Source organism: Triticum urartu, chromosome 2A, assembly GCF_056163025.1.
Source record: "Triticum urartu cultivar PI428250 chromosome 2A, HENAU_Tu73, whole genome shotgun sequence".
Classification (NCBI taxonomy): Eukaryota; Viridiplantae; Streptophyta; class Magnoliopsida; order Poales; family Poaceae; genus Triticum; species Triticum urartu.
The window spans coordinates 220,410,187-220,420,864 of record NC_141874.1 but is presented as its reverse complement, the minus strand read 5'-3'; the positions used below and the strand labels follow the sequence as shown (position 1 = coordinate 220,420,864).

Here is a 10,678-nt window from a genome sequence, read left to right as displayed (position 1 = left end):
TCGCGAGGCCGGTCGCGCCACTCCTGACGAGGGCCACGGTCGTCCCAACGTCCCCCACTTCCTCCTCCTCCTCGGCCATAGCCCCGATCGTTGTGCTCGGGGCGCCGACCGAAGGGTCCATCTCGAATGGCTCTGAGCTTCTGGCAATCATTAGTGTTGTGGCTGTGTACGTTGTGGAAGGCGCAGAATGGATGGCTTAGATGACTCGGGGTGGTCCCGGCTGGGCTTCGAGTCCGGCTCCGTCGCGAGCACGGCTACTCCCTTGCGCTTCACGTCCTTGGCCTTGGCCTTCTTCTCTTTAGGGCCAGCCGCAGGGAGCTCGAGAAGGGAGAGGCACCCCTCCTCAGCTCTTGCGCACTTGGTCGCCATGTTGAACATCTCCAGGGCCGAGCATAGCTCTTCATGGATGGCGAGCTCCTCCTTCATCTTGATGTCGCGGATGCCATCGGAGAACGCGGAGATGATGGCCTCGTCCGTCATCTAGGGGATCTTGAGGCGGACGCTACTGAAGCGCTGGATGAACTTTTGCAGGGTTTCCCCCGATTGCTGCTTGATGCACCGCAGGTCGCCTGCGGCTGGCGGGCGGTCGCGAGTACCCTAGAAGTTGGCAACGAAACGCTCGTGCACCTCGCCCCAGGAGGAGATTGATCCCGCGGGCAGGTTCAGGAGCCATGAGCGAGCGCCATCCTTGAAAGCCATGGGAAACCAGTTCACCATGACTTTTTCGTCGCCGTTGGCTGCCTCGATGCTCAGCTCGTAGAGCTGCAGGAACTCCACAGGGTCGGGGGTGCCATCATAGCACGAAGGCAGATCCGGCTTGAACTTGCCTGTCCAAGCGATGGTGCGCAGCTCAGGAGTGAAGGCTTGGCTACCTGCTGTGGTCACCGGAGCCCGTCGTGGCGGTGGAAACTGGTATTGGCACCCACGCACCACCGCGGTAGGTGGCGCGCGGTCTTGTCGTGGTGGCATGGGGAGTGCGGGAGCGTTTTCTTGCGGTCGAGGGACTTCCTGGCAGCTTCTTTCTTCGTGTGCGGGCACACGGCGTGACAGATCATGCCGCGGGACCATGCATCTTGGGGCGAGGACACCGTCTTGGTGTGGAGGAGGCAGGGGCACTCCATGAGCCGCGCGTCTCGGTGCGAGGGCGTCGTCTTGATGCAGGGGCGGCGGAGGAGCTCCGTGAGCTATGTCTCCCACGATTGGAGGTGGCGAGGTAGCGAGAGGTACGGTGCAGGAGAGCCCCCAGCGGTGCTGACGAGCTCGACGATGCGGTCCAGCCAGTTTTCGTAGAGGTCGTCGACTGGGCGGTAACGCAGGAGCTCGCGTGCCATGAGCAACGCGGCCTGCGCATCCATGGGCACGCGACGAGAGTGGGACGATGAGCCGGCCGGAGTCAGCGACGGGGTGGCGGTGCGGCCATCCTGCCGCATAGAGGGGTGCAGCGATGACGCTTGCTGCTCATTTGTTGCCGGGCCGGTGGCGGTGTTGGCAACAGGTGATGGAGAACGACGGGGAGGTCTACCAATAGGCGCCGTCTGGGCGACACGAGCGGCGAGGGCGGCGCGGCGCTCAGCACCGGCTCGGTGAGCGTCTAACATGGATGTGATCGAGCCGCGAAACGTGGGTCGACGAAGCGAAAGCTTCAGCGCACGCCTACTCGGCGCGCCAAATGTTAGATTACGGGTTCCGACAAAACCTTGGGGTTCCAACAATGGGGTGTGCACGAAGATCTCTCCCCCCAGCTCACGCCCTCAGAACGATCTCAAAACCTAGCTTGCCGAACCCAAGGAACAAGGGACACAAGAGTTTATACTGGTTCGGGCCACCGCTGTGGTGTAATACCCTACTCCAGTGTGGTGTGGTGGATTGCCTTGTAGGCTAGGGATGAACAAGTACAAGGGTAGAACATCCTCCTGAGGAGAGGTGTTCTTGAGCTCGATGAGCTTGTGTGGCTGGGGATGATTCGAGTGATCAGTCTCCAGATGAGCCTCTCTCTCTCTTGGTGGGCCCCTAGGCTACGGTGGTGGCTAGCCCTATTTATAGAGGCCCGGGTCCTCTCCCCAAATATTAGGAAGGAAGGGATCCCACAACGGCCAATTCGAAGGGGGACAACGAGTACAAGTTATCTTGACAAAATGTGGTCTTCGCCTACCAAAGGTTCTGGTGGTGACGCCGTCATGGGCTCCGTGGTGACCTCCGTGTTGCCGTCCTGCTGGTCTTGGTCTCATTGCACCGATATGGAAACCTTTGCCTGACGCCTCGGGACTCCTCGCCTGCACCTACCTCTTTAGCACCGAAGAGGAAACTGACACTCTGCGCCCACTGGCACCTGCCTGGCCTTGGTCGTCATGGCTCACGTCACGGGAACCTCACGAAGTGCCCCTTGCCTTGATCTCTCCGCTCCTTGCGAGCCAGCCTAGTGAGGCTGCCCCTGAGGTGGTCTTGTGTCGTCCGCCTCGCGAGGCTTGGCCCCCCGCGAGGGTCTTGAGCGTTGGTTGATGAAGATGGTCCATACCAGACCGCAGGTAGGCAAGTCTGGGTACCCCCATTCCCAGGACGCCGACAGAGATGCTTGCCAACTATGGTGCGATGGATGCCATGGAGTCTCTTCCCCAGGAGACCATTGGGCGCGAGCTGGACATGGAGGCGGCGGCGGAGATCGACGAACATCAGCCGTATTAGTACTTTTTGTTTTGTTTAATTAAGAGCGCCAGTCTTTAATTTGTTAGAGTAATGTTTAGATCAGCTAGCTCCGTTTAATTGTTGAACTTGCTCGATTAAGAAGTGTGGGTGTGCTATAGTCTCCTTTGTGTACACAAATTATGCAATGACGTGGATGACCACTGTAACCATGGAAATTCGAACCAAAATTTTTTATGTTCAAACTCATCAACACGGGTTAAGCTATCTAAATCGTTTGTGATGTTCACATATCGTACATAGTTCTGAATAAGGGACCGTGTCTGATGACACTTTGCGCGCCAGTTTTTTCACTGAAGTGATTCCAAATTTTTGGCTTCCGTGGAAATATCTACCTCCCCGCCCCTTCCCTTACCAAAATCCACATTTCCCCTATTTCCGCCTTCCTTTCCAAGTTGAAACCTTCACTCCTTGCTTGCAGTGCCGCCTCCTCATCGGCGACCCTCCTTCACACTGCTCGGCCTCGTCTATCCAGGAAGGTAATCCACACCCGACCCCCATCCTCTTCCTCCTTTCACATTCCACATGCCCTGACCGCCGGCGCAAGCGCGACACCTTCCACCCAAATCACCGACCCCTCCACCAAATAAGCGCCGCCCAAAGCCATGGTGCATGCAGTATAGCCAGGATCTCAATGAGCATTTGGCAGCGGAGAAGCAAATCGTGGCCACACGCGCGGATGAGGTCGCGATGGCTGCCATTTGTGCTGACCCCCATATCTTGGAGGAGCACCTTGCCATTTGCTAGCTACACCGGTTATGCATGCTCGGCTTACCCGTTGCGTGTGCTGCTCCTGCCTTTCCTTCGCAAATTCTAGTGAATTGTGCTATATAATTTTACCATGCAATCTGTTGCTCTAGTGTATATGTTCTATATGTCGTGGAGTTTGGTGCTCACTTATTAACCGTTTTGTTAATTAGTTGTCGTCTTGAGTTAACTGTTTGGTTCAATTCTGCAAATGTGATGTTCAATTCTTCAGGCTGCAATTTTGTATTGTCTTCCATGTGAGAAATAAATGGAATTTATCTTTACAAAATACATGATAAACGAATACAATTGCTATATTTTCAAGTTGTCAAGCATGCTTGGTTTGGTTATACATTGTGCATGTGGTGCTCAGTTAACATTTGGTTCATTCGTGTTGTGGTGTTTAGTTAACTATTTGGTTCAATTCTGCAATGCGATGTTCAATAGTTGTGGGTGCATTCTGTTATTGTATACCATGCGATGAATAAATTGAATTTGGCTGTAGTAAATACATGAGAAACAAATACAATTTCTACAATTGGCTGTAGTTAACTGTTTGGTTAACTGTCTGATCTTCTATCAGGAGTATGTTATATTGTGCAATGTGGTGCTCAGTTAATGTTTGGTTCATTTGTTGTGGTGTTTAGTTAACTGCTTGGTTCAATTCTAAAATGCGATGTCCAATTGTCGTGGGTAGAATTTTGTATTGTTGTGCACTTAATACATGAGAAACATATGCAAGTGCTATATTTCCTAGTTCTTAATCATTCTTGGTTTGGATAAATGGGTTTTCCATGTGGCTTGAATTAATCTGATGAATCGGCAATGTGCTTATTTTTCATCAACATATTTTAGTGATAGCATGCGAACCCTTACTTAACCTGATGACTAACTACCGTATATGTGTTGCAGGGAAACAATGGGAAGCACTAAGGTTGACAATTGAGGTTAGCACGTGCATGGTCTGTTGTCTAATAGAATATTATTGTGCAATTGCAGGAACCATTCTAATATTTGGGTTTTTAACAATTTGGTCTTGCACATGTAGGTCCTACTGTCAGAGGTTTTGACCCACTGTTCGACCCTTTTTGCATATGGGGAAATGAGTTGTCCATGACGGTTTCTCGGTCGGGTGGGAAGGACCCCCCTATCGCCCACACTCACTAGGCGACGGTTCCAAATGTCATCATGGAAAGCGGTTAAAAACCGTTTGTATAGAACCAACGCGTACCAGTGATACGCGGTGATTCCCAACTTGTTGTGAAGTAGGTGAACAAAGATGATCAGATTTCACCGATGGAAGCCTACATGGAAGAGGTGAAGAAGTTGGAAGAGCACTTCAATGGGCTGCAAACAGAGCACATACCCCGTGTGGAAAATAGCATCGTTGATCACCTATCAAAGTGCGCTACACAGAAGCTCCCTGTGGAACCAGGAACTTTTGTGCTCCACCTCACCCAACCAACAATTTCTCCACCAGCCTTGGCCAGAAAAAGAAGGAAGCTCAACACGAGCAAGCATTTCCCGACAGAGCTCCCTGGAGCTGCCAGTGAAAAGGCTGTCGGGAGAAATCCTGCGCTGGATGGGGAGCCACACTCTCAGGCGGAATCCCAGGCTTTTGCCATAGAAGCAAGTGCTCCCACAGTAGAAGAGATGCCTTTGGTCCTTGTCATTGAGCCCCAGGCTCCGATATGGGCACATCACATGGTCCAATTCTTGCAAACTGGAGAATTTCCTGACGATCCAGAGCAATCTGAGAAAGTAGCCTGGCAACCGAGTATGCACTAGTTTGTAGACAACATTCTGTACAGAAAGAGGCCGAACTACGTGAAGTGGAAGTGCATCAGTCAAGAGGATGGACTAGAGCTGTTGGCAGAGATAAATGGAGGAGCATGTGGCTCACTTTTGGGATCAAGAGCACTTGTCAGGAAAGCTTTCCGGCAAGGATTCTACCAGCCCACCGCCCTCCGGGATGCAACTGAGCTTGTCACTAGGTGTGAAGCATGCCAGTTCCACTCCAAGAATATTCACCAGCTAGCTCAGGCCATGCAGACCATCCCTTTGTCCTGGCCTTTCGCGGTCTAGGGGCTCGACATCTTGGGCCACTTCTCCCATGCTACTGTGGGATTTGAATTCTTGTATGTTGCAATCGACAAGTTTACAAAGTGGCCCAAAGTGGAACCAGTGAGATAGGTGACAACATAGTTAGCTATCAAGTTATTCAAGGGACTGGTGTGTCATTTTGGAGTTCCCAACAGGGTAATCACAGACAATGGCACCCAATTCACAAGCCGCGCCTTCATGCAGTACATCCAGAGCCTTAGGAGAAAGGTCCCTTTCGCGTCCGTTGCTCACCCAAGGAGCAACGAGCAGGCTGAGAGGACGAACGCTAAAGTGCTGCGGGGACTGAAGACAAAAACGTTTGATAGACTACGAAAATGCGGCAAGCGCTGGATTGACGAGTTGCTGGTGGTGATGAAGCTATGTACCTAGGGTAGGGTCATGGACCTGTCCTACCTACCCTACCCAAGGACATCTCTAGAAGAAATCACCTTTCAATCGACTTGAAGGTGTCCCACTCGACAGACTCGAAGACACTCGACCAAGAAGCATCACTCGACCGAGACCCAATCACTCGACGGTCAGGAGACCTAAAGTCACTCCGCACGCTAACGGTCGGTCATTAAATAGCTTTTATGGTCATCATAGCACTTTATTACAGCGTTACCAGTACCGCCCCACCTTAATGTACATTGAACCCTTGGTAACGTGGGCTGGCCGGGGTCCTGGCGCACTCTATATAAGCCACCCCCTCCTCCGAGACAAGGGTTCGCACCTCTGTAACTCATACTCACATAATCCAGTCGACCGCCTCCGGGCTCCAAGACGTAGGGCTATTACTTCCTCCGAGAAGGGCCTGAACTCGTAAACCTTTTGTGCTTACAACTTCTCCATAGCTAAGATCTTGCCTCTCCATACGTACCCCCCTACACCACTGTCAGACTTAGAACCAAGACAGTTGGTGCCCACCGTGGGGCCGGTGTTTTAGCGTTTGTTGGAGAAGTTGCGGCTTTTTTCTAACCCGAACCATCATGGTTTTCGGCGGAGTTTCGGTGGAGGGCCACGAGATCCGTCTCGGCGCGCTCACGTTCATCGTCGACGACTCTGCTTAGCTCCGGGAGGCTCCGCTCGACGTGGACGCACTCCCTGCTCGCGGGGCAACGCACTTAGCGCGTGCGTCCACGGCGTTCTCCTGCGGCTACCTTCGACCCCCTACCAGTCGGCTCATGTGTTGTCCTCACTCCCCGTTTCCCGCCGGCATAAGCGTTCCGGTCGGTCGAGACTTCAGCGGTGGGTGAGGCACGCGGTGGCACGTCAGTCGGCCACCTCCCAAGTCGCGGCGATCGAGCCCGACGAATCCCTCTACGGCCTGTTCGACCTGTCGACTGGCTCCGCAGAGACGCATCCGAGTGCGACAGCAGCGATCCGGCGGCAGAGGTTCTGATGGTCGATGGACCGCCCAGTCCTCCCGGTTTTCCCCGTACAGATGGAGGCACGGGTGGAGGCGACCCGTCGCGTCTCCATGAGGAGTATCTTCCCAAGCCTCTCATGTCGCTGCAGAGAGAAGAACTTTGCCGCCGGAACATGGATGCACTGCACACTCCTATCGTTGGAGAGACCCCCGAGGCCCATGCCTTGGAGGACGCGCGCCTGGCAAACTTGGCCGAGCGCACTCGACTGGAAAACCTCCAGCGAGCACTCGACGAGCGTGCGCGACAACGGGTTCCCGAATCCAGTCGACGTCAGCTCTTCCCGCCCCCGCAGGTATATCGAACTCCGATTCAGAATTTAGCAGTTGCGGCCCGTATAGCGGAGTCGATTCAGCCTTCCCAGTCGGAGGCTGGCAGAGGCTTGCTGCAGATCAGAGCGTTACTCCGGGCAGCAGGAGATCAGAATTCCGTTGTTTCTCAGTCACAGAACATGATTCACAGTAGATCCGTTGCCACGGACACAGTCCAGTCGGCTCACAGCCCGAGATCGCCCCCGAGGCGTGAGGGACGTGGAGACCGGCGTGACCAGTATGGGAATCATGAGCAGTATGAACACCGAATCGATCGTGACGGTCGACGTCGAGTGCCCACACCTCCCCCCGAGGAGCGGGTCGTATGTGCCTCGCCAGCAGGATGACAGGCGCCCTCATAGTGGTGGGCGAAGGATTCCAGTCGACCCTAGAGGGCCAGGCTTTGACGCGAGATCCATTCTCGTCCAAGGTTTGGTCGACAGGAACAGGGCTCACCGAGAAGGTCATGACAGAGATGCACCTACCAGCAGCAGAGTACATGTTTCGGGGCCAGAGTGCTTTAGTAGAGCCATCAGGGCCGCTGTGATTCCTCCCAACTTCAGGTTGGCGACTGGAGTCAGTAAGTTCACTGGCGAGTCCAAGCCTGATACTTGGCTTGAAGATTACCGAGTGGCCGTCCAGATCGTCGGCGGCAATGATGAAGTGGCCATGAAGCACCTGCCTCTCATGTTGGAGGGCTCGGCCAGAGCGTGGCTGAACCAGTTAGCACCTAGCAGCATTTACACTTGGGAGGATCTCTCCGGAGTGTTCGTCACCACATTCGAAGGCACGTGCAAGCGACCGGCAGGGCTGACGGAACTGCGGTCTTGTGTACAAAAGCCGAATGAAACTTTGAGGGATTACATCTAGAGGTGGATCACGTTACATCACTCGGTGGAGAATGTGCCTGACCACCAAGCAGTTTGTGCTTTCAAGGAAGGCGTCAAGTACAGAGAGCTGAGTTTGAAATTCGGTCGAACCGGAGAGATGTCCCTAAATCGGATGATGGAAATTGCCACCAAGTACGCTAATGGTGAAGATGAGGATCAACTCTGGAGTGGCAAGCTGAAGTCAGTCGCCCAGGAAACCGGAGGAAATTCCAATCGGAAATAGAAGCGGAAAGCCGAGCCAGCTGCTCCCGGGGAAGCCATGGCTGTAACTCAGGGAAAGTTTAAAGGGAAGCCTAAAGGGCCTTGGAACCCCAAAAAGGTTAAATACCAGGACGGAAATGATGTGTTGGACTTGCCATGTCTCGTCCACATGAAGAAAGATGAAGAGGGTAATTTCATTTACTCGAAACATACCACTCGATAGTGTCGACTCTTGATCCAGTAGTTCCAGGGTAAGCAGCCCAAAGGTAAGGAAAAGGAGTCGAACAAGGTCGAGGACAAAGAGGACAGTGACGACGGATACCCTCAAGGTAAGGAAGAAGGCTGAATCACTCGGCCAGATTGCTCTTGATGTGGTTTTCGGTGATTCCAAGAATTACCGCAAAGAGAAGTTGACATTTGAAGTTGTAGACTTCCAGAGTGCCTATCACGCTATTTTGGGAAGGCCAGCTTATGCACGCTTCATGGCCCGACCGTGTTATGTGTATCTCAAATTGAAGATGCCTGGTCCCAAAGGTGTGATCACTGTTACGGGAAATCGGAAGAAAGCGGAAGAATGTTTTCAGAAAGGTTCGAAGATCGCCGACGCTCAGATGGCTGTGGTGTAGTTGCAGGAAAACCAGAAGACTGCAGACCCGAGTGATTTTTTGCGAGCCAAGAATCCCACTACGGAGTCAGCTTTTCAGTTGACTGGCGATACAAAGACAGCTCATATCCACCCGACCGACCCCAGCGCTGCTCCAACTCATATCTCGACAACACTCGACTCCAAATAGGAAGAAGCGCTCATCCAGTTCCTCCGTGAGAACTGGGACATCTTCGCATGGAAGCCCTCTGACATGCCGGGTGTTCCTAGGGAGCTGGCTGAGCACCACCTAAGAGTCGACTCAAAAGTAAAACATGTCAAGGAACATCTCCGACGGTCCGCCGTCCAGAAGAGAAAGGCCATTGGTGAAGAGGTAGCTCGGCTCTTAGCGGCGGAGTTTATCCGAGAAATCTACCACTCCGAGTGGCTCGCCAATGTTGTCATGGTCCCCAAGAAGGACAAGTCACTTCGCATGTGCATTGACTTTAAACATATCAATCGGGCCTGCCCGAAAGATCATTTTACTCTCCCCCGCATCGACCAGATAGTCGACTCGACTGTGGGATGTGAGCGACTGTCTTTTCTAGACGCCTATTCCGGGTACCATCAGATCCGTCTGTATGGACCTGACGAGATCAAAACAGCTTTCATCACCCCATTCGGGTGCTTCTGTTATGTTACCATGCCATTCGGCCTCAAGAATGCCGGAGCCACATTCATGAGGATGATCCAGAAGTGTTTTCTCACCCAAATCAGTCGGAATGTGGAGGCATACATGGATGATATTGTGGTCACGGAAGGGTTCTGACCTACTGACTGACCTTGCTGAAACTTTTGCCAACCTCGGAAGGTTTGATATCAAGCTTAATCCATCAAAATGTACATTCGGAGTTCCTGGCGGAAAGTTACTTGGTTTTCTTGTTTCCGAACGGGGAATCGACGCCAATCCAGAAAAAATCGGTACTATACTCCAAATGAAAAGTCCTGTGCGAGTGCACGATGTTCAAAAGCTTACTGGTTGCTTGGCCGCCTTAAGTCGATTCATATCTCGCCTTGGTGAAAAGGCATTGCCTCTTTACCAATTGATGAAGAAGTCTGACAAGTTCGAGTGGACTCCTGAAGCTGACGCAGTGTTCGCAGAACTCAAACCTCTGCTCTCCACCCAGCCGGTGCTTGCTGCCCCAATTAGCAAGGAGCCTTTGCTGCTTTACATTGCAGCCACAGGAAAAGTCGTCAGTACGGTACTTACGGTCGAGCGGGAAGAAGAAGGGAAAACCTTCAACGTTCAGCGCCCAGTGTATTATATTTCTGAAGTCTTGGCCCCATCGAAGCAAAGATACCCTCATTATTAGAAGCTCGTATATGGGATTTACATGACTACAAAGAAAGTTGCCCACTACTTCTCTGATCATTCCAATACAGTCGTCAGTGATGCTCCGTTGTCAGAGATCTTGCATAACAGGGACGCAACTGGTCGAGTGGAAAAATGGGCGATTGAACTTCTTCCTCTACATATCAAGTTTGAGGCAAAGAAAGCTATCAAGTCCCAGGCAATCGCGGATTTCATCGCCAAGTGGATTGAACAGCAACTGCCGACTCAGGTTCACTCGGAGCATTGGACCATGTTCTTTGACGGTTCCAAGATGCTAAATGGTTCCGGAGCCGGAGTGGTGTTGGTCTCCCCCAGAGGAGATA

The 10,678-nt window shown here is 52.6% G+C and overlaps 1 protein-coding gene across 1 annotated transcript; it reads left to right on the top strand.

Moving 5' to 3' along the window:
- Positions 1-1,329: 1,329 nt before the first annotated feature.
- Positions 1,330-5,940, top strand: LOC147984639 (uncharacterized). The gene is made up of 4 exons (XM_087541192.1): positions 1,330-1,495; positions 4,360-4,394; positions 4,717-5,216; positions 5,706-5,940. The coding sequence occupies exons 1-4, from the start codon at positions 1,330-1,332 to the stop codon at positions 5,938-5,940; spliced, it is 936 nt and encodes a 311-aa protein (XP_087397318.1).
- Positions 5,941-10,678: the final 4,738 nt, after the last annotated feature.